We start from the raw sequence: 25,449 nt of genomic DNA on the forward strand, positions 1-25,449 counted from the left end.
GCCCACACATAAACATACACACACACACACACACACACACACACACAACAAGTCAGCTATACTTCAAGCTAGCAACTACTGCAGCAATGCATCTCATGCAAATATGCTTATGTGTGTCTAGCCAGCATTCACATAGCATGCATACTTCTCAAGTAGGTTTTAGGTGAGCTCGACTGCTGTGTGATGGAGATCTATGATTTTTTTTCTCCATCTCTGAGGGCGTTTGTGTTTAAAAGTGTGAGTGAGTTTAAAAATGACTCGCTTCCTTGCAGGTTCCTTTCATTATCATAACCTCACCCTTTCTCCACCGTACACTCCCTTTCCCCCAATCTCATATCGAGTGCTCTACACCCATCCTCCTTCAAATTTGACTGCCGGTTCTCCAGTCCCTTTCTGAAAATTGCACGAGGGATTTTGCCACAACACCCCCTATCTAATCAACACCTGTCATTGAGAAAGTGGTCTCTCTCCTCCTCCTCATTTTTTTTTTTTTTTTTTAAATATATACGGCGGTGATTATCTGGCAGTTAGCGTCAGGGGGCTATCAGGCCTAGCAGCTGCCTGGAAACCAGGAAATTGCTGAGGGTGTCTTGGGTAAAACGCGTTGAAGACTGAATCATGGAGTTTCCTCTCCACTGCGAGCGTGACTCCACTTTTGCTGAAGCTACATTTGAGTCTGAAAGCAGAAACTGTTGAAGATGAAGCCCAGGAGACGAAATTAAACACTCGCCAAGCTCAAATTGCGAGTAAAACTTGACTTCTTGTAAATAAATAAAATGTTGCTAGGTCAGTATGCTAAGAAATACAACATTTTTAACTCAAACTGTACGTTTTGTAAAGATGTTGCGATGCATGTTTTCTTCAAATAACTTTTAAGTTTTTAATAGTGATTAAAGTTTTCTCTATAACAAACATTTGTCATGTTTTGTCATGTTTTTATGATAGATGCACTTTCAATAAAAGACATTAACTAATTTCAAAGGACTAACAGCTATTAGCTGGTCTCTGCTAAATGCAAAAAAGAGTTTCATGGTCGGAAAGTAATATTAATGTTAATTAATATAAATGTTAAATTAAGCTGATCATTAAAAAAAAATGCAACTAACTGAAATAAGTTTAGGCACTAAAATTACTAATTATAAATAAATAAATAATAAAAAAAAGGATTAGTAATATATATATATATATATATATATCAGATGTGGGGATCCTGGGCAAAAAGTTTGTTTGCCAGCCCTCTGAACCTAAACGCAAATCCACAGAGCAGAAATACTGACAAATGTGTAAAAGGAGCACAAAAGGAGGGGCTGGAGGGGGTTCTGGGGGGAAAATTACAATTAGCCTAATTATATCAGACCACTTGAGCCATGGCTGCTGTCATTTGCAGATGACCCATCCGTTTCATTGCCGTTGAGAGGCGAATTAAGGAAAATAAAAACAAATGCATGAATTAAATTAAATGAACGCTCTCCGAAACTTTGAGGCCCCTTGCTGTGCCACGCTCAATTTTTCTCCTACGCGTGGCCCTCCATGACACTTCCATTAATAAGCGAATATTAAATCAAGTTCCTCCACAGGCGGAGGGCCTTCAGATCAGCGCCCATTGAAGGGGGAGTCTATTACTGCAGCAGCCTCCAAAAAACTCAGGAGGGTAAAAGATATCTGTGTGAATGGAATATTAGCCTGGAGGGCTCATGTAAGAGAGCAAATACGTTAGATAGGGGGCAATATGCCGCCGTGGGTAAACCGAACGAGGCAGGCTTGCACAATCCGTCTGCTTTTCACACAAATGAGAACACAGACAACAGGAGAGGTGAGCGGCTCTGCAGTCAGAGCTCTCACTTCTAAATGTCAGCGTATCAAAATAGCGTCAGCTACTTCTAGGGATGATGGGAAAGCATGTATATCCATTGCTAGATCTGAGTCGAAGAGAAAATGGATGTGGCTAGTGTACCACCTGTTTGCAGCTTGCCCACTATGATGCAAAATATGATGCAGAATTAACAAGGGACAACAAATAATTACACCGTAGTTTTGAAAAGTAATGAGTAAAATGTAGACAAATAATAAAACACCTTTAAAAAATACATTTACTTCAGAAGCAAACTTAAAACTTGAAAATAAGAAAATGAAATACAAAAAAATAAAATAACATTAAAATAAGACTATTTTCAGAGAATATATACTGAATTACACTCATCATTACTAATATTTTAATTTTCAGTAAAATTGAGAAATCTATTAATTTAATCATATTTAAGTCATATAATATATATATATATATATATATATATATATATATATATATATATATATATATATACATGTATGTATATATATAAAAAGAAAAAAAAACACTTTATTCAAAATATATTTGGAAAGTCCTTGAAAGTAATGGGTAAAATATGGAAAAATAATTTAGTAATCAGTATTTTTGTTTTGTTTTCAAGTCAGAGTTTCAAGTAAAAATAGCAAAACTTCTTTAAAATATACATTTACTTCAGAAGCAAACTTAAAGCTTAAAAAAAGAGAATAATAAATAAAAAATAATAAGGATTAAAAATAAGATTATTTTTAGAAAATATATACTGAATTACACTTACCATTAATAGTATTTTAATAATAAACCAAAACTTCTTTAAAAAAGTAATTTACTTCAGAAGCAAACTTAAAAAAAATGATAAAAATACAGAAAATAGATTATTTTCAGAGAATATATACTGAATTACACATACCATTACTAATATTTTAATAAACCTTTTCAGTAAAATTAAGAAAGTTCTAAATGTAATCATATTTAAATATAATAGTAATAACAAGAATAATGATGATGATGATAAAACAATATATACACATGATGCATAATTAGCAAGGGACAACAAATTAACCAAATAACTACACCCTAGTCCTGGAAATTAATGGGTAAAACATGGACAAATAATTTAGATTTTTTAACATTTTTTATTTTAAACAGTATTTTTGTCTTATTTTCAAATCAAAATTTTCAAGTAAAAATAGCAAAACATCTTTAAAAAAAATTACTACAGAATCAGACTTAAAAATTTAAAAAATAGAAAAATAAATAAATAAGATTAAAAATAATATTATTTTCAATGAATATATCTGGTATTACACTTATTATGACAAATATTTTAATAATAAACCTTTTTAGTAAAATAACTAAATTTATGTCAAGGAATGTTGCCATGTGATTTTTTTGCATGGTTTTTTAAATCATATTTAAATAATAATAATAATAATACTTAATTCACTTAATTGAAATACATATTTAAGATATTTTTTTGAACAACAACAAAAAATTTTTTATGCTTTACAATTGAGCTTGTCAGGTAAATTAATCTTAGAATTTTTGGTTGTTGTTTATTGAAAAAACAAACAAACAAACAAACAAACAAAAAAAACAAAGAAAAAGATTTTTGGTGGTCAGTATTTATAGGAATTGAGCAAGCACAGTATGAAAGCCTCAGGGTATCAGACAAACAACGACATACTTCATAAGTTCTCCTAAGTGCTAACTTGCGTCTTCAAATTGTTCTTGGACTGATCTGGATCAAAGCTTACACACTCAAATCAGCTTCTCCCTTGTCACGAATCAAACGCTTCTAAAATAAGAGGGGGAAACCAGCACACTGTAAGTGACAGCCCTGGTTAGCATCACGTCCTGAGCTATGACTGGCTTCTGTATTCCCAATAGACCAGCGCTAATAAGACGTGTTGATTCGCTGTCTTTTATATCTCCAGAAGCCATCAATGGGGATGTGCTCATTAACAGATCAGGAAATTGTTTTTGTAGCTCAATACTGGTGTGAAACAAATTCATATGCATTCACCATGATGGATTTATTTCAAAGACTCCTATTATGTGTCTACGAGCATGCAATCGCTTAAACATTCATTTAAAGAAAAAAAAAAAAAAGGACACATCATGGAGGTTAAGTATACTGCTCACATGGTTGAAAGAAAAGTAGAGAACATTATAATCGGCAACCACCAATACCATCAACATTCCTTGGCATTCCCTAACTGGGATCTGAACCAGAAACCAGTCTGGTTGCTGGCGTGGATGCCTAATCCACACATGCCTCAATGTCTGCAAGACAGTTTATTAGTCATTATCATGGCTCTTGACAGCACTTATTTTGCCTTTTTTTTTTGCTAAGACGTGTCTTGTTTATTGCCAAGATCTCAAGACTGCCTTCCTTTGAACTACAGGCTACTGAATATAAAGTAGAGCACTACTGTTTTTAAGAGGGCCGAACGTCAGTTCAGTGGTGCACTACCATGAAGCATTAAAAATACGCCAAGAGTTTGGGAAGTGCAAAATTCTTCCCTTTAAATGTGCTGTCAAAACAAGACATTTTTTTCATCCATGCTACACACTCTCCCTGTTTTCACTTATTAGTGTATGTAATTCTATATCCAGTGGCCACAAAAAGTATTTGAACACTTGAGCCACATTTAAAATGCCTGAATTTATTTGTGTTAGATAACAAAACATCAAACCATGTTTTTTTTTTCTGGCTATATCTGAAATTTCTATGGAACTGTTCCAATAACATTTGACAACCAGAAAGTACCTAAATACAGTCTCTTCAAGTTTAATCTAGTGTTTTATAATGCAAACCTTTTGCTTGAAAGCTTTGCTTTGCCTTCATCCTTCTTTACAATTAATGCCACTTGGTTCATCATTTTGTATATACTGCAATGACCTTTATTTTAAAGTGTGACTTAAATGAAAATTTCGTCATTAATTACTCACCCTCATGCTATTCCAACCCAGACAGCATGTTCAGGGCACAGAAAGGTAGTAAGGACATTGTTAAAATAGTCTATGTAACATCAGTGATTCAACCTTAATTTTATGAAGCTATGAGAATACTTTTTGTGTGCTTTTGCATTCTTGTAGCTTCATAAAATGACATTTGAACCACTGGTCAAATAGTCACATGGACTATTTTAATGACGTCTTTACTACTTTCTGGGCCTTGAATGTGTCACTTGTGTTGCTGACTATGCAGGGTCAGAAAGCTCTTGGATTTCATCAAAAATATCTTAATTTTTGTGTTCCCTAGATGAACGAAGGTTTTTCAGATTTGGAATGACATAAGGGTAAGTAATGACAGAATTTTCATTTTTGGGTGAAAGTTTAAGTTTCTAAATACATTTTAAAGCCACTGTATGTGTGAACTAAGACACCTTTTGGTGCCGTGTTCAAAAAAAAAAGATTACGAGATTAAAGTTATAATATTTAGAAAATAAAGGCGAAATTCCGAGAATAAAGTCGAAATGTTTTGAGAAAAACACAAAATGTCTTGAGAATAAAGTTATAATATTTTGAGAGTATATTCTAGCCTATTGCTCATACAAATGACCCGGATTGGGAGCACCAGGAGATATTCCAAAGTCTCAGCTTTCAAAATCTGTCAGTTTTATAGTGAAATACAAACTGTATGTCTATTACAATAATGTTTTTTTTACGCTCTTTAATGTGGCGTGACAGATCGCTGTATTCACCTCAGTTTAAGCGGCATGTGAATCAAGTCATCTTTCCGACAACAGTGAGACATTCGTTTCATTAAATTAGGCTATACTGTTTTGTTAGTTTTTTTTCCATTCCTTCTGATGTTCATTCACGTTTATATTGTGCTATAAATTTAAAATAAAGAGCAAAAAAAGGTGCATAATTTGTATTTCATAAAACTGACAGAAGCACAAAATTATTGCGTTTACTTGGTGGCTGGCACACTACAAATAATGAATGCAAGACGTTAAATATTATTTCCAATCATTTACTGTATTATGCCGTGAATGAAACAGCTTGTGAATAGTCACTTACATACAGGTACCTCAGAAAAGACATCAATATAACTTACGTGAACGAGTTGGAGTCCACTTCAACCTTTAGAAAATTTTATTGTTATTTTTAACTAAATACATGTGAGGAATGAAAGATTTGATGCCACAGACATTTTTGCGAAGTAGGTGGTGGAATTTTCACAATGAAAACTTAGAATTTAATGAAACGAATGTCTCACTGTAATCGAAAAGACGAGTGATTCACATGAATACAGTGATCTGTCCCACCACACTAAAGAGCATAAAAAACACATGATTGCAAGACACATTGTTTGTATTTTGCTATAAAACTGACAGATTTTGAAAGCTGAGACTTTGTTTTAGATTAAAACTACCAAAAGCACAAAGCTTATTGCTATTACTGGGTGGCTGGCGCACTACAAACAGGCCTAATAAACGCAGTCAAAGACGTGAAATATTATTTCCTGGCATACTGTCTCTGCAAGTATATGACACATATGATTTCTGCTAATAATCCCACATATATTCAAATAAATTCTGGTCGCCTGCCAACTTCTCTCTGTGCTCCCAATACGAGCCATTTGCATGCACAGGATACACTTTCAAAATATTATCATTTTACTTGCTACTATTTAATTCTCCTAATTTCAACTTTGCACTCGAAAAACTTTGACTTTATTCTCGTAATTATGACTTTATTCTCAAAATATTTAGACTTTAATCTCGTAATTTTTTTTTTTTTTTTAACATTGCACTAAAATGCCATCGCAGTGTGAACAAACAGACTGCATACTGAACAAAAAAGGGGATGCATTAACAATACATCTCAATATGTGATACTTTGTCCAAATGTGGCAACTAAGCGATACAATCAACTTCCAACAAATGGCTTGTCATGTACATGATGTCGGATGTTTGGATATCATTTATCACATGCCAGCAGGCTGACAGCTGAGCGGTATGGAGCCGATGGGTGTGTAATACACATATACGTGTCTGAGTATGTACTGCGTGAGATATGAACTGGCAAGCATGAACACGTATGTCGCATCTCCCGGTTAATTGCACAGGGACTGTGACCGCGGCCAAATGGGATACATCTCGACAGTACATACGCATTAGCGGCCACGTATACAAGCTCACGTATATACACTCCCTCCAATCCACAGGCGAAATGAAAATGCTACCACAATTCAGCATGCAGCAAACTGCAAGGATGCACAAATCCCTCGCTTTCCCTTCTGATCTGTCCCCCCTCTCTCTGTTATTCTCTCTTGTTTTAATGAATGGCAGGGTGATGAATAAACCGCATGAATCAAATCAATCATTGAATGAAGGAGAGGCGGGTACACACCTGGGCTCTTATACTGATCCGGGCTGGCCAGGTGCTGGAGAGGGGAGTTGCAGGCTGATGTGGCATGCTCGCTTTGCAGCAGCTGAGCCGCCTGGGGGCCCAGGGAGCCATAGTCCGCAAAGGAGAAGGGGGGCCCCCGTTGGTCGCTTGGCGAGGAATAGAAACCGTAATCGGGGAAGCCTGGGAGATACAGTACAGGGGAGGAGGAGGAAGGGAGGAGGAGGAGGGGTGGGACTCCATCATTGGGGGAAATAGGACTTTGCATAGTAATGTTATGAGGCAATGCTTAATATCTGACTTGCATGGTTGTACAATGCAGCGTGCACTGGGAAGATAGATGGTGAGTTTGTAAAGCCACATCTTGCTGTTTCCCCTGTGTGGCTGTGTGTGTGTGTGAATGTGACGGTGAGTGTGTGAAGACTTACACTATACTACTACAAATACTTGGGTTTGCTGCAGCCCGAGATACTAACACGCTACAGATCAAATAAGTGGAAAAAACTTTGGTTTGATGATTACGTAAAAACTGACTGACCTTAATAGATGTTCTGAGAAAGGAACGCTCATCATTTGAAATGCTAATTTGGATTTAGCATTCACAAAAACATCAAGCAGGGAAATAACTAGAATACTACTGTCTGGTTTTCTTGTTATTTGTTAACACTGTTAACCAAACTACAAAGCATGTGTTGAATAATGTCATCCTCTTTATGAGATTTATAACGTGGTTTCTTCAATATGTCAAAATATTTACAAATATAATTATATTTTATTGTGTGTGAGTACGTGTGTTTGTGTGCCAATCTCTTGAACGAACTACTATGAGTAAAAAGATGCTTTTAAATATTACATATAGTCGCCTTAGAAAGTGTTTACATAGTTAGGTCACAAAAAAATAAAATGTATGAATGTCCCTGCATTAGACATAACAAAATGCATTTATAAAAAAAAAAAAAAAAAAAAAAAAAAAAAAATAATAATAATAATAATAATAATAATAATAATATATATATATATATATATATATATATATATATATATATATATATATATATATATATATATATATATATATATGGGAAAAACTATATAAAATATATAAATAAATATATACATTTGTGAGGTTTTAATAAAGTTGAAAATGAAGATAAAAATAAATTCGGCCACATTCTGGTGTACTAATTTTTAAAAACAACTACCAAAAAAAATAAATAAATCACCATTTGATGCTACTAATGTAATGAGAATCAGACATGTAAACACTTTTTGGGGCCACTCTACACAAATAAATATATAAATAAAATGATCTCCTAATTCTTGAAATGTTGCTTGTATACAAAACACGAAAAACAACTATTACATAACCAAACTTAAGTCTGTCACACTCTCTGTGTGACAAATATGAGATGATGTAACCTTGTAGCTGAGAAGACGACCTGAAAATTATCCATAGCTGATGGGGTGTAATTAGGCTGACCCCGTCCTGCACTGCCTGCTGTCGTTACAGACGTGAAACTGTGAACTTGAGGGAAAGTGTAACAGAAAAGGATGGAAAGAACTCACAGAACTTCAGTGTACCTGCGCTAACTGTTTATAAATAGTCAATACAGCCCCTCTGCTAGAGTTTTATATCAGCCAACCTATCAGCCCAGAGAGCGTCTCATTAGAGCAGCCTTGGTGAGGTACTACATTCGATTCTTCTTCCTTTTCCTCTGCTTTAATTAGTTTCAGAGGATCTCAGATATACACAGCAGAACAAATGAGGTCTACGCCAGCCTACATTTAAGAAGAGTTGAGGGAGTGATAAAGAAATATAAATAAAAGAAAAGAGAAAAGAAAGTTGACTCTCTCACAGGCTGTAGTCACACTGCTCTGACCTTCTCCAATCACTCATTAATTATCCACCTCTAGTCTGCTGACTGCTCACCTCAGCTCAAACCTTGAGTCTGCTCTAATGGAAAAACAACTTTATTTTTGGTCACCAAACACATTTATTAAAGACCCAGAGATTTGATAGTTTTGCTTATACACTACATGGCCTAAAGTATGTGGACACCAGTATAAGGCCCTATGATTTCCGCAATGCGGAAAAGATAGACGGAATCGCGAAATCCAGTCTTAAAAATGGAATCTAGTGTGTAACGCTGGAATTTGCCAAATTTTGGATGAATAAATCAAAAGTAGGTCAGTACACTCAAATCAAAACATTATATGGACTGTGGATATTTAGCTGCAAAAATACTATTTAAATATGAATCCTGCATATTCTGCGTGTCTCTGTGTGAATGAATGATGCAGATTCGTTTACTACATACATACTGAAAACAATCTCCAGAATTACTCTGAGAGTCATTTCATGAGCATTTTAATGTTTCTTTTGAGAAAAACTATCATCATCTCATATACAAACAGAAACTTAAAGATCTTTACAGCAACTGAAAAAGTTCAGTTTAACTTGAAGAAACTGTGACACAAATAATTACTTAATGTAAAGATACTACTACTAAAAAATTATTATTAAAACTTTATTTTAAAGGAATATTTACCAGGAAAATAATTTACCAGAATTTATTTACCAGAAAAATGTAAATACACAACAAAATTCACGCGTACTTCTGAAAAAAAAAAAAAAAATAATAATAATAATTCTTTGTTATAAAATCATTTAATTAGAAATGCTTTTGATTATTCAAATTTAATGAAACCAATAAAATAAGAGTCCAGAAAATTTATGGAAAACAAAGAATTTGTTAAAAATAAAACTGAATTTGAGAATTAAAAAGGGCCTTAAAAATGTAAAAACTTTTAATGAATTGCTGTTAAATTATATAAGTTTCATGATTTCATTTAATTAGGCATGCTTTTTGATTAGTACATATTTTAACCATTAAAACAGACTCTAGAAAAATTTAAAAAAAATGGAATTGGGAAAAAATAAAATGGAATTCATAGGGCCCTAACATCAGTGTAAACTAAAGTGATCATAAACAAATTATAATTTTTATTTTATTTCGGCATTATTAACAAAGAAAGTAATACTGTAAATATACTCTTCCTGTAACAACTCACTAAACCTAATATTTAGGACCTTATGTCTTCACAAGGAACGTTTTCAAATTAGTTTTTATTAAATGTTGCTAAATTTAAATTAATACATAAACCCCTAGTTTCAGACAAGGCTTAAGCCTAGTCCCAGACTAAAAAGTCTGAGCTGTTTCAATTGAAAGCAACTTAAAATATATCAGTGCCTTTGTTTTGTCTCAAGATGCACACAAGTAATGTTTTTTTCTAAGGCATGTTTATAAAAAATTACTCCAATGTCCTAACTGAACTATGGCATAAGCCTGGCTTAGTCTAAGCCCTGTCTGTGAAACCAGACCAAGATGTTTAAATATTTGGTTTAACTAGGCACTGGTCAAATAAGATCAGTAAAACAGACTAAATTAATGAATATGACAAAAACATTACAAACGGAAATCTCCTTACAAAAACATATAAAGCAGAACCAAAGCCATCCACAAGGATGTAGTTTTAAGGACTCTGGTGTGAAGGAAATTGACTGGCTTATACAAAATCCCAAACCTGAACCCCTATTGAAGACCTCTGAGAAAAGCCAAATCCCTGCAACCAGAGGAGTAGAAGCTGTCAGAAAGGCTGACACCCCCTTCATGCCAATCGTTTTGTAATTAAACGTTCAACAAGCACCTACAGGTGTGCTATTTGCTGTCCACATATTTTTGACTATGTAGCGTACCTTTCCCAGGCATCTTTCCAAGAAAAAACAAAATAAAATGTGTGTTGCACATTCCAGTTTTTTTTTCAGAGACTGCCAAAACAGACTGGAGAAATTCATAGGCACAAGCACTGGAAAGATGCTTACGAACAGTAAACAGAAACGAGCATGAAAACCCCCGTCCCGCCAGTACCTACACTCCCAAACGCGAATAAATCACAGATGCATCCCGACGTTCAAGCTCTCTCCCGCTAACTGCGCAAAAACGGAGGAAATGCCTGAGGTATGCTCAGAATCTTCAAGTGTTTTGGCTTCCCAGAGAGGAGGGGAAAGCCCACTCCAGCGCGCACATCTTTAATCATTTAAGGAAAGCAACCAAAAATGCACTTAGGCTGAATCCATTTTTGATGGGCCTCTCTAATAGATGGGCGTCCTTGAGGTTCAAAGGGAACCCTGGACGCGCCTCTTAATTAGACAAGCTGCCATCCCGTCCTGTTTCCCCTCATCCTCCTAATTAGATCTTTAACAACAAACAAATGAAGACCTTTTACAGGCGCGTGCGCCACGGCCCCGCCAAGAAAGGGGGGGAGCGCGGAGACGTCCTTTTTGTCTAACGCTCCACAATGGCCGGGTCCTGCCGCAATCTGCATAAATATTCCGCCTAATTTCCGCGAAGCGGGAACGGCGGGACGCAAAATACGACATTACTGCACGTACAACAAACACACCTGGTTTCTTTGTTTGCATTGACATAGAAAATTAGACCTGAAAAGCTGTTCGTTTTAATGCGGTGGCAGGAAAGGTCTTATCTAATAACGGCCTGCAGAAATTACGTTTATTATCCAGGTAGATCACGTCCAATGACAGTGCTATCTGAAGCAGAAACACGGAATAAAACGCAGTTAAAAAGTGCCCATTTACTGTCTATAGAGAAAGCCATCTGGCGGAATAGGGCTGCTTGATTACCTTCGCCGGCTAATTCTCTCTCTGAGCGCATGCAAATGATTCACTTTGACCAAGTGGAAGTGAGGGGAAAAAAAGTGGAGCTAAATTAAACACTGCCGTTTTTAAACATCAAAAGTTGCCACAATAATGGCTCCTCCGTGATGTTCCATGGCATTGTGCGCTGCCAATCAGACGGAGAATAGCACTCGGAATGTTTTATGCCTCTGTGAATAACTCCAGGATGAAGCGAGAACGCAGGGTGTGAGTTTTTTGTGCGCGTCTATGTGTGTCCTTCCATTAATAGGCGCCGCGAATGCTTTCTTTAACTGCAACCCCACAGTCAAACTGCACAAAAAGCTTAATATCTTCTCCTCTCCTTCCACAAAAACAAATACCGAACTGTGTTGTGCACCACGGGCCTCTCCCCTTCGCTCAAAGAGAAATCTAATTACTCCATAATGGCAGGTTTGGGGGGAGCGCGTGCATCGTTGACAGGTGATAGATGCGTAAACTCACTTCCCCTGACTTGATGAATAGCGGTATAGAAACGTGAAGCTTTCGTTCGCGGTGGGCGTACGACAGCACCTCGTCTATTCATCATTCCGCCTCTGCGAGCCGCACGGAGGCCCGTGAACACGCTCCGAGGTCGTGTCTGAACAGCTGGGAGTAGGTCATCCAGATGTGCCTTTGTCTGGGCAACATCTGCACTGAGCCCGGACCCCCCAGCAAGGGGAGGGACGGGGGGCCGACGTGGGAGCGAGCTCAGAATGGATGCACTCTGGAAGGTTGTCAACCGCACCATTACGAAGCCCATCTGGGTGCTTCAGAGCTGTTGCTGAGATGAAAGCACTGGTTGCTTTTTACCCCCCCTCCCCGTCCCTAGCGCTACAGCTTTGTGTTATTATACATAATATCTGTCAGTGCAGCATCAAGAAACAGATACATAAATACATGAATACGTAAATAAGAGGCCCTTTTATCAGCTGTTTAATGAACAGAGAGCGGCAATTTGTCACCGCTACATGCATCAACGCGGTGGCGGATAGTCTTTTTTCTAGTCGCATTAAAGTCAGGACTGCATCTGTCGACTGCCAGTGTATTATTAAGACATGGCCAAGATTGGTCAAGTTCAATAAAATCAATTAACAGCTTTTTTAAAGTAATTATACAGTCGGTTTAACACTAAAAACGAGGGAGTCGTAAGTTAGGAATAAGACCGTGACAGCAATAAAATGGAAGGTGGCTCGTTTCTGGTTAAACACACCTCGTATCAAACTGAGACTTTCTGTCCTGAATTACTCCTTATTTGTCAAAATGGACAGTAACTGTGAATGCTAGCCCTCAGGTTGGTACTACAGCGCCTCAGGCAGTCATCTTTCCCCGTACAGGGACATCTACTTGGCTAACATGTTTTTTGGGCAAATCATCCATAGGCCTGCTTGTATTGATTTGTAAGGCTGTAGGGAAAATACAGTGCTGAAGCACTGGATAGGAAGAAGATACATCTATGTTTGCAATGCTATTAACAGAATGTGACAGATTTTATCTGTCAACATCTGACATTGTCATATATAGTCACTTTAGGATCATACTGCAGTACACCAACACAAAAACAAACAAACAAAAAGCTAAATAATGCGGACAACATGCAAAACTAAAAAAAAAAAAAATCGAATCAAAGAAAAAGCAGAGAAAGAATATAAACTGCAAAACAAAACAAAAGCAACAAAATAAAAAAAAATAAAAATAAAAACAAGAAAACCTACAAAATTCAAAACAAAAAAGAACACAAACAAAAACAACAAAAGGCAAAAACAAAACAAAAACAAAAAAAAAAAAAACAAATAAATGAAACAAATTATTAAAACAAAACAACTAAATCCAAACAAAAAGGATACAGGCAAAAAGTTGTTTTTGTCTGCTAACCCTTCGTTTTCGGCTTAAAAACAAACAAAACCAAAACAAAAATGCTAAACAAAAACAAAAACAAACTAAAAAACAAAACAAAATAAAAAACAAATAAATGAAACAAATTCACAATATAAAATGAACAAAATATATAAACAAAATATAAAAGGAAAAAAGCTGTTTTTGTCTGATAGTTTTCTGCTTAAAAAACACAAACAAAACCGAAACAAAACATGCTAAACATAAACTAAATAAAAAATAAAAATATTAATAAATAAATAAAAAAACAAATAAATGAAACAAATTCACAAAACAAAACAACTAAATTCAAACAAACTTAAAGGGAAAAAAGAAAACAAAAAAACAAACAAAAAAAAACTGTTATGTTTTTGTCTGCTAACCCCTCATTTTCTGTACAGATCTTATGAGCAGTTCACTTAGTCAAATCAACCAGTCCACCTTTCCTTTGGTGTTTTGGTAATAACAAATGATTCAATTGAAATCAGTTCTGTGTTTCACGGAGACACTGACTCACAAAATTCTGTTCGTCTAGCAGAAAAGTCTTAGTAAAACTAAAATGTGTTTGCATTGCAATTTAACATCGTGTACAGTTGGTCGCTACTGAAGAAGGTTATTAAAAAAAAAAAAAAAAAAAAAAAAAAAAAAAAAAAAAAAACTCTTTCTTTACTTGGATCAGGCTCAGTGCAGTCAGAACGGCTCACACCTGACCTGTCAGCAGTCTATTACCACAATTAGCCTGCTGATGTTAGCGAAATACTGCCATTTACAGAGTCTTTTCATGGGGGGACGATGGAAAAGCTGACATTTCGCAATGTGACTTTCAAACACTTTTTTACAAAAAAAAAAAAAAGCTCAAGGACTGCGGCCTGCCTTGGAAATAGCATTTCACACAATCATCTACTCCAGGCAGAAATGTCAGTCGCAGAGAGGGAATCCGTACACTCGAACAAAAACACAGACTGTCGTTCTATAAAAAGCACTGACCCTGCAATTCCATACTCAGAGACATTATGTTTTATCTCTCCGTCTCTCAATCTCTCTCCACTTGAATAAAGCCGGTAGCACTCTTCCTCTCTAAAACACTTAGGTGTCAATAAACTTGTCAAATGCACCTCCAAATTAGCTTTGAAATTTCCGAACGTCCACAATTAGCTACCTCATTTCCACCTATGTCATCTTTAAAGAATTACAATTCGCTCCACAAAGCATCGCTCTCCATTCAGAGATGGTCTTTTCTAGTCATATAGTTGAGTGATTATTATTACAACACATCCCTTCTAGCTGAAGGCGGCATAAATTGTCTACAGATAATGTTTTAACATTTAAGCTAAGCACACAACAGTGAAAAACGTGCGAGTAGCGCTCACACCGTTGCGCATAGGTGGAGGAGCGGACAGCTAGCCGCAAGATGTTGAAAACATACATCTATCTTCATCAGGAGCGTGACAGACAAGTATGAAGTGAGTTTCATATTTGCAGCATGGGCGGCTGGCACCGCAGAGACGGCCTGGCCTAGATTGCACCTGCGGACACCACGGCGAACGAGGCAGACACAGCTGCAGTCCGGGGCCTGTCTGTCAGGATACGACAGCTAATGGAGAGTGACACAGGTTTTCTGTGCCGCCCGCTTCTCTAACTCGCACGCGAGCGCACGCGCGCCTTACTTTAACCTCTCTGTAGACGGAAAGCAGAACAGATGGAGGGAGGGAAGTGATGGCAGAGCCTGAAAGAAGTTGGAGGGACAAGTCTCGCCCCAGGGACACCGGTGGCCCTTTGTCCCCGGCCCAGGTGAGCCGAGGCGCTGAGGTTGTCAGGTCTCCAGTGCTAGGATGTGCTTTTGCAAGATGTGCAGTGTCAGATAACTTCTGCATCTCCTGTGAGTCATCTCTCTCCGTTTGCCAAAGAGCTAAGAGGAAGTGGGGCGGCACTGCCAGAATGTCATTCTATAAACACCCGGTTCATTCTGACACATGCTGTAGGAGATCTCAATAAGTCAGATATTGTTTTACACACCTCCTCCTCTTCAAGCTGACGGGGTATAAATGAGAAAAAATACTTTTGATCCAAAACATGTAAAAACAAATCCTTTTTTTTTTTTTGTACTCAGCATCAGGAGACAAAAGACGGTAGACATAATGCATTCTTTCCAAATACAAAGTTAATAGACATGACCACCTACTCAAATCTAGATCTACTGTTTCTACCAGAACCACTAGAGAGGCATGCAGTCAACTAACAGACACATATAGGTTCAAGAAAAAAAGAAGAAGAGAGAAGTGCCAAAGATTGAGAAAAAGACTGGAATGAAAAAGGCGAGAACAAATAAGGTGGGTGGAATAAAGAATGACGTATTGACAAGTGTTAAAGGATTAGTTTAGTCAAAAACGACACTCTTTCTTCATTTACTCACCCTCATGTTGTTCCAAGGCTGTGAATGGGCCTGGAGTGTTTATGCTTTAAAAAAGGATGGAAAAGCACCATAAAAGGATCATGAATTTGGTTTGACTGGACTGTGAATGAATCATTTTGTGAAGTGGATAAACCAATTCATTGGGAATATCCAATTTAAATGTATGATTCGTTCACAAAACCAGGGTTATTACTGGTAACTAAAACTAAAGCTATTAAAAAAAACATTTTTGTTAACTGAAGCAAAGGTGAAATAAAAAAATTAATATTAGATTAAAAAAAAAAAACTTTAAACAAAAATTAGAAATGCATTGGAAACTGATACAAGTTAAAGCAACAAATAAACAAAAACAAAACTGAAAAAAACCTAAATAGTACAACTTAAAAAGCTAATAAAAAAAACTAAAATTAAAACTGAAAATATAAAAATTAAACCTAAATATTCAAAATATTAATAAAAAATATAATAGTTCTTATATACGCACTAAAAAATGTTGGGTCAAATATAAACAAACTCAGTGGGTTGTTTTTACCCAGCGGTTGGGTTAAATGGTTAAATGTTTAACCCAGTCTTCTGGGTAGTTTTATTTATTGTAACTCAACTATTGTTTAAAAATGACTGTATGGCTGGTTTAAAATCAACCCAAAATAGCACGGGTATATTTGTAACAATAGCCAACAACACATTGTATGGGTCAGAATTATCTATTTTTCTTTTATACCAAAAATAATTAGGATATTAGGTAAAGATGATGTTCCATAAAGATATTTTGTAAGTTTCCTACTGTAAATATATCAAAAATTAATTTTTGATTAGTAATATGCATTGCTAAGAACTTAATTTGGATAACTTTAAAGGTGATTTTCTCAATATTTTGATTTTTTTGCACCCTCAGATTCCAGATTTTCAAATATTTGTATCTCGACCAAATTGTCCTATCCTAACAAGTTTATGTATTCAGCTTTCAGATGATGTTTAAATCTCAATTTAAAAATAAAAAAACCCTTATGGCTGGTTTTGTGGTCCAGGGTCACAATTACTAGAGGCACCATCAATAATCAGAAGGTGAACATTTACAGTATTAATAAGCAATTTAAAAAATTGTCTATAATTTAATTATTATTTATTTAACATATTAGTAACTGCTCATTTATTGAACACATTAATAACTGTTAATTTCCAACCTATTTTGGGCTCATTTTAAGAAAGAAATATAACACTACTGCTGGGTTTGCACATATTTCACCTAGCCTTTTTTAGAGTGTAATACTAACATGAAACCGCAGTCTTTTTTATGCATTACTTTTATGATATGTTTATGGAGTTTTTGAAAGCTTCAGTCCCCATACATTGTAACTGCCTGGACAAAGAGTGAATTTCTCCTTTTTGCATTTATCTGAAAGAAGAAAGTCAGATTTTAAATAACATGAGGGTGAGTAAACAGAATCTTTTTTATGAACTATCCCTTCAAGCACTGCAGGTTGCACTATATGATAAACAGATCTGAAAAAGAAAAATGGTATAAAAAAAAATAATACTGAAACCCAAGATAAAGAATACATGAATAAGAGGACACAGAATAAGATTGAGAGAGAAAGAAGAAGGGAAGGGGAGGGAAGTACAGGAGCAGGGACAAACCTTCCGCTGGAGTGTGACCAGAGGACAGTGTGGAGAGAGGAAGTCAACTGGTGCTGTCTCTGACTTACACACACTGGCTTTCAGCAGGACCAAACCAAACAAGAGAGAAACAACAGAAGCATGACCATCGGCCCAGCGTCCTACTACACACCAACACATCAACAGGGTTGGTCTGTGGGTGTTTTTATGATCGTTGATATGCAAATGAAAAGTCAGCATGCCACTTTCAAGTGCTACATAGATGAAATCTGGGGTGCAGATACATGCCATTTCATGAGCTTCTGCAGTATGTACTGGCTTTAACAAACATGCTGTAATACCTAAAAGTGAATTTATGTACATTTAACAATCATAATCAGTTTAAAACGCTAAACCAATCTGAAAAGTAGCTCGTAATGAACATGTTCCCAGACCATAAAAAATATCTGCTGATCAGTCTTTGTTAACTGAAGCATCAATACCAGCTACCAGGTGATGATCTGTTTAATGGGCCAAATGGACACAGAGAGGCCCAACTGGTAACCAACGAAAACCTTTCAAATTACACACACCATTTAGCCTAGCTAAAGTATGTGTCTCAATCATTTTATTACTTTACTGCCAGTAAATAATCATAAAAATCTGCTGCTCTGGATGATTCAGATCTGTGGAGTATCAGGCTTTAAATCAGGGGTTCTCAATCTTCTTTGGGTCACAACTCATTTTTTTTTTTTTTTGGGTTTGAAAATTCTTGAGACCCCAATCCACCCACATAAACTTAAGTTACACACTTGAGGATTCCAAATGTGTCATATTTCGTTTCATTTCACTACTTTGTGGTCTAACATGTACGTTTGGGGTCATAATTAGGGGTTTAGCGTGAAAACCCTATTGTAATTGTTAAAATGGCCAAGGATCAGCAATCGCCACGTAAAACTGATCGTGCAGACCAAACCGTAAGTTGTAGAGACTTGAAACTTAAAGGATTGGTAGTACTCACACCCCCAACAACGTCACCAAGGCTCACCCCAATCGGCCTGATGGGGGTGCTACAGTGATCGAAAGTATGAAACCGTTTATAACTCCTATACCGTCAGTCACAGACTCAAGTGTCTTGTGTCGTTGGAATTTTTTTGAAAAACCTACTTTTGTGAACTAGTCCTAGGTTTTTCGCCTGATTGGAACCAAACCTGTACAGATTCTCTGGAGAGTGAATATCTTATGTAAGAGCACTTATGTAAGAGCTCAATCTGAAGTCACAGGACAAAAATCGCAGAGCTTGGCAACTTGGTGGTGCTATAGGAGGAAAAAAAATTATGGCTATACCTATGCAACCATTTGTCCTATCAATATAAAAATAGCTGAGCACGGTCTTGGTCCAAATTGCCACAAGTCTCTTTAAGGACATTGGCGTATCTCAAAAAACATGGCCGCCATTGGCTGATGAAGTTTGAGCACCTATTAGACAAGGTTAACAGAGGCCGATCGGAATGACAATGGGTGGGCCTGTTTGACTCACGGCTCCAAAGGTCTTTGAGAAATTTGAAAGAAATCGATTACTGGGGGGCAATATCGCATTTCCAAGGGTGTAAACAATTCTGCATTGCGCAGTTTTACAAACATGCAATATTTGTATCATATGATAGAACTCCTCATTCCGGAAAATTTTGCCTCTAGAACCACTGCTGTCAATCAAATTGTTTGTTAAATAATTGAAAAGATATAGAAACCTACTTTCGCAAACTAGTCCCTAGGTGTTTTACTCAATCTTGAAATAAACACTGCAGTACAATTCTCTGGACTCTCAAGGGAAAAAAAAAAAAAAAAAAAAAAAAACAAAGTTAAAATTGACCCTGTTGGAAGCTATATGGGGTTGTTTAGAGAAGGGGGCTGTCGAAATGTACCCAAAATCCTACAAAGCCTAAATGAAAACTCAAAACTTCACGAAACCTGGTGAGCACGTGCGAAGTGATTCTAGTGAGCACTTCGCACGTGCGAAGTGATTCTAAACAAGGATGCAAAGTTTTAAGCAGACCTGACCACAGCTGGCGTAGAAACAGTCATAAACGTTTCTAAAAAATATATTTCTATGGCAAATTACCTGCATTTGCCAAATAATGCTTTTTTATTAAATAACTGATTTAGGTGGTTACAGGCTTGCTAAACAAAATGTAATGTCTTCTTCCATATTTGCTTAAATGCGCTTGAACCCCAGTAATCGCTATGCTTGCACTTATATTAATACTTTTATTCAGTGCTATTTACTAAATTGCTCAAAAATGACATTTATAATTTTATAAAAGGTTTCTATTTTAAATAAATGCTGTTCTTTTGAACTTTTAAATAATTCTGAAACAAAATCTATTACAATTTCCACAAACATATTAAGCAGCACAAGTGCTTTCAACAGTAAAAGTAATGTTTCTTGAGCAGCAAATCAGCATATTAGAATGATTTCTAAAAGATCACGTGACACTGAAGACTGGAAAAATAATGCTGCTGAAAATTCAGCTTTGCATCACAGGTATAAATTACATTTTAAAATATATTAAATAGCACAAGAGACTTCGTACAATTCGTACAAATTTCGTAAAAAAAAACAAAAATCTAAATGGTTTTATATTATATTGTAACTTATTCAGATTTCTTTGACCTCATCTGCATCTCTGGTGAGCCACACAGAGTTGTGAACCCTAGGTTGAGAACCTCTGTTTTAAAAACTTAAAGTATTGCATCGAGCAGGTGGAGGAAGTGCAACAGCCCTCGGGTGACTGACGAAGATTATGCAGTGATGAAGATGATCTGTAAGAGCCGTCTGCGGCGTCACCATTTCACCAGAGTACCCAGCAGAATGGAGTACGACAGCTCGTCTGTCAGAGCGGAGCCTCTGACTTTCAGCGTACCCTTGCCGGCAGGTTTGCGCAGGAGTTAACTGACTGACAGTCGGCACGCAAACACATCTCATCCTCCGCCTAGCAGCAAATGTATGCACAGCAGGGGTGTATAAATTGTGCTGCGCAATGGAGATCAGTTGGGTAATAGATGATGAGGTTCTCGGAAAAGGTCATCCTTAAATGTCAGTGCTCTGTCTCAATGGCTTTCTCACTTCTGTCACAACGCAACCATGGAGCGACTCCATCAGTCACAAAAGAGTGCAACTGCGCCATCAGCGTAAGACGCTAGCCGTGGGGGGTGGGAGGGTGCTAAAATAACTACGCTGGCCTAATAAACTTGGTCCAGTGGGCCAAGACCTTACCTAATCACATTCCTCTCCAAAAAACACAGCATAACCCAAGCTTTTCAGTGTTGGAATGAAAATCAAGCTCACTGGATCTAAATTTCACAATGCCAGCCTCGAGACTTCTTCGAGCTGTTTAAAAGTCTGGAGACGCCATCTCATGTAGCTCTCGTTTTAAACTTGGAGCCCGCTCCAAACAAGCCTGGTGTAATTCACACACATTAAACAGCAACGAGATGCAGAGAGCTGTTTTTTTTCAGGCTAAGTTGGTTTCTTTAGCCGAGTGCTAATCAGAATCAAACACGTCTGATTGGGTGGAGAGGCATGACTGATTGGCTCACGCTCTGTCGACTGCGTTCCTTCAAACCGTGCGCCGAGCCACTTTTACGCCTGTCTGCCAATTACACCAGGGTGGATAGCTGTCTGCTGGAGAGCAGGTGTCAATGGAGCGAACTCGACTCAAAATATGCAGTAAACGCATGCGCGTGAGCGAAAAAAGGTGTACTACGTTTGCCTTTGTTACATGCCTACAGAATACGTCAGTGTGGATGTGTGTGAATAAACTGTGCACCCGCTACGGCATCGCTTTCTGATGGCCAATTAGCCAAGGCCATCATTTCCCATTGTGCTAAAGGCCAGACGTCAGCGAGAAGGCCGAGGGCTGTTCCTCCCTGCTGTTTATTTATTTAAGTATCCTTGTGTCTTACAGACAAAGTCAGATTGATAGATTAAGCTATCCAGCCTCCGGATCAATAACCACGGCGGAACGAGGGAGCGACTGGGAACTTTTAATGCGCACACTCTGTTTAATGTGCACACTCTGTGTTTTCTAGCCAAAGGAGAACGGAGTTTGTCCGAATGACAGAGGAAGGCATTAACGACCGACGATTAAATGTGAGAACTGACAAACCAAGAGAAATGAAAAGGCTCATTCGTGTAAGTCCATGTGCAATAGTGTTTGTGTGTGGGGAAGGGGGTTAGCGAAACAAATACACCAGCTACGGTAAAGTACAAATGGCTGTGCAAGCGGAAGCCGACCCCTGCGCCCTGATCTGTTACCAGTTCCACCGACAATAATCCTGACGTTAACTAAATTAAGAAAACAGGGGGGAAAAGCTGGTCTCGGACCATCGGCTAGTGGGGCGACTTCTGCCAGTGCCATAAATCACATCTACAACTTGGAAAGGAGGGGAAGCAGGCAGGAGCCTTGAGTCCTGTCCTTTCCTTCTAACTACAGACTGTGTGTATGTGTGAGTGCACATGTGTGTGAGAGAGAGGACAGAGGCGGCTAGAGTTAAGAGCAGCATGGAGAGAGCAGCAGTCACACAGATCTACGGCCAGAGCGTTTACCTGGCCCTGTGCTCTGAGGGTATGCTGCGTAGCCGCCTCTTCCACAGGCCCCCCTACCTGAGCCACGCGCTGCCGCCACTGCTGCCGCCGCCGCTACTGGACCGTACGCTGTTGCCGGGAAGCCTGTGCGAGGGGGAGTGGGGTTGGGGACAGGATGGGGTTGAGGAAAGTGGAGGAGGATGAGGATAACAGGATGGAAAATGAGAGGAGAGGAACAGGGTTGAAAAGGGGAGTAGTGAAGGAATGAGAGTAGAAGAGAGCAAAACAGGAATAGGAATAGCGTGTAAAATGAGGAGTAGAGAAAGAATATGAGAAAAAGAAGAGTGGAAACAGGGTGGAAAAGAAAAAAAGTGAAGGAATGAGAGGAGAGGGGAGTAAAAAAAATAAAAATCACGAATAGACGAGATAAGAGGAGAAAAAATAAGGAATGGCAAGAGTGAGAATTCGAGGAGAGAGAGAAACGACAAAAAAGGGATGGAAAAAGGAGAGATGAGAACAAAAATAGGCAACAGGACAGGAAATGGAAGCAGTAATCAGAGGAGGGGAAAAATGCAGAAAGGAGAGGAAAGACAGGGAACAGGGCAGGTGGAAAATGGGCAAAAAGAGAGGAAGATTGAAGATATGAGAGGAGAAGATAAGCAAGCATAGACAAGCGGACAGAAGAAGAGGAAAGGAACAGGGTGGAAATGGGGAGGAGTGAAGGGAGGAGAGGGTAAAAAAGGAGAGGGAAAAATGAGAGGAGAGGATAAATTAGAAAAAAAGCAGGATCAAGCTACCTCACAACATTACTGACTCATAAAGTAGCTGCAGTGTCTGTGCAGGTTCTGCAGGCTGCTGTAATGCACTGAGGACTGTGGGCGTCTTCAGAGTGCGGAGGAGACTGCAGTGGCCCTAATGCACTCTGGGTATTTCTGCATGGGTGACCACGCTGCTCCTTAGCTTATCTGTTTGGAGCACACAGCGGGAGGGCCACGGGAGCATCAGACTTTCGGATATGCTACTGAGCTTGTGCGGTCAAGTTACTGTGATAAACTAATTAGATTTTGGCTAAGAGACTAGAATGGTGGATATATAACACTGCAGTACACTAATTCAATGGCCTAACATTACAGTGTATAAAAAAAAGATGTAAAGTGTCAAAATATGATGCATTTTTAAGCATCGTTGTCTTGAGCGTTACAACACACACCAAACACTCATTCATCAAGCAAATGAGAATTTTCCACTCATGCAGCTCCATCTTCCATAGCACCTCACAAATCACAAATTCACGGTATAACACAAGCTGAAAAGAGACACGAGACCAGGGGGCGAGTCGGAATTCCATAAAGGCAGAGAGAAATCCAGCAAGAGCCAGAAAGATGATCCAGCGCAACACTATAGGGTTAACTCCAACCATGACCGGCATCGGCAGCACAAAGGCGATATGGAAATGGCTCCACGCTCCCGACACTTTGTAGTCCACTTAAGTCACTTATCTCTGCGCTGCCGCTCATGTTTGGGCGGGAGAACGAGGGAGCGAGACAGAGACGGAGAGTCGTAAAGCCGAGCAGGCGAATCGTCCTCCGGTTTATGCCTTGAAACTCAATCAATCAGAAGGATAATTTGGTCTCCAGGCAGTGTGAACTGATGCTACAGCCACACCGGCACTGGGTGCTGCGCGGAGGCCGTGATTTGTGAGCGGGGCTGGATGAAAGTGTCTTCATCTCCTTCCCGGTTTAGTGGCTCTTTATGGTGTTATTACGAGATTAGGCATCAGGGATTAATTGCTCGCTTCCAAGTGCCCTTTAATTCACTTTAAGCGTGCGTTACACAGGGGAAGGGAACAGGTACGGTATGGGAGGGGATGGTATGCACGTGTGCGAAAGACTGTAGACGAATACAGTCCAAGATTCGTGTTTACAAGACACTGGCTTAATGGTTTTATGCATGACTACCTTCCACTAACAACAATAGCTCTGTTCCAATGCCTAGTGAGCTGCCTCATTGCCTAAATAGCGAGCAGCCTTCTGAGGCTGAATTCTAATCATCATAGAAACTCATAACGGACTGATTTGGAACGCTCTAGAAACTCAGTCAGCAACACCAATAACAATTCACAATTGATTCCAACAGAGTTTGATGTTAGCATGTTGCTAGGCTAATGGCGCAAACACTGCAATGCCTTATGAACAGAGCATGTGTGCATATGTCTTCTGTATTTGTGTGTGTTTGAAAAAAAGAGCTAGAACGCCAGAGCACGAGTGTGTGCGTGTGTGGTGGCGTGCCCACGTGTGCATGTCAAAGAGACAGAGAACCACTCAGCTTGCTCAAATCTGCAGTGTTCAAACATCATAATTAAATATTATCATTTTAGTGAACAATGAAGGACATCCACTCAAACGCTTCGTCAAAGTCATTATTATAATATAAATATAATTATAGAGCAGCTCTCTAATTAAAACACACATCTTTGGCTGCAGCGGTCCGTTCATGATTGAAAGCCAATAGACAATAAGTGGGTGACACTGGCAGATGGTTGGGTTCACATAGAAGGATGGATGGTAATTAGCCCTGTCTCTTACGGGTTCCCTCCTATTCTTCAGCACAGACGCCCTCCAAACCCTCATATTAGTGGCCTTAATAACCTTTCATGTGCTGCTAATGCCTAATCAAAAAGGAGTCTTTAGGACAAGATTAGCTGTAGAATTGAACAATGGGAATGAGTGCTTAACATCCAGATAAATGAAAGTACACTCTATATAGCAGCGACTGTTGAATATTTCAGCAAACAATGCATTTTCTAGCGCCTGTCACATGACAATTTTTATTTGAAATGAAGCAGTTGCTTCCAGTTAAGAGCGTCACCGTCGCCTTTGACAATGTGTTTTCACAGCATTTCTAAAAGAACATCCAGAAACTACGGATATGCTGCATGTATGAGACAACCTGACAAACACAATGCAAATACATTAAGACAGATGTCTATGTGTGAAATATGTGGAGCTTTACACCACTTATAAACAGCGCTGAGAGTAACATGGTACAATTAATGC

The 25,449-nt window shown here is 38.1% G+C and overlaps 1 protein-coding gene across 12 annotated transcripts in view; it reads right to left on the bottom strand.

The window, feature by feature from the left end:
- msi2b (musashi RNA-binding protein 2b) overlaps positions 1-25,449 on the bottom strand; it is a 302,804-nt gene that overhangs the window by 14,619 nt on the left and 262,736 nt on the right. For 4 of the 12 annotated variants that reach the window (XR_007829157.1, XM_051128670.1, XM_051128668.1 and 1 more), the window contains exons 11-12: positions 22,415-22,537; positions 7,193-7,372 (exon numbers count right to left, since the gene is read on the bottom strand). The exons of 1 other annotated variant lie outside the window; for it this stretch is intronic. Coding sequence is in view for 6 of the 11 variants with exons in the window: in XM_051128670.1 (XP_050984627.1) it covers positions 7,193-7,372; positions 22,415-22,537 (303 nt within the window). In the remaining 5 variants the exon portion in view is untranslated. The remainder of the gene's footprint in view (positions 1-7,192; positions 7,373-22,414; positions 22,538-25,449) is intronic. 7 more of the 12 variants (XR_007829158.1, XM_051128671.1, XR_007829160.1 and 4 more) reach the window with 4 other exon arrangements.

The sequence above is a fragment of the Labeo rohita genome, chromosome 15 (genome assembly GCF_022985175.1).
Source record: "Labeo rohita strain BAU-BD-2019 chromosome 15, IGBB_LRoh.1.0, whole genome shotgun sequence".
Lineage (NCBI taxonomy): Eukaryota > Metazoa > Chordata > Actinopteri > Cypriniformes > Cyprinidae > Labeo > Labeo rohita.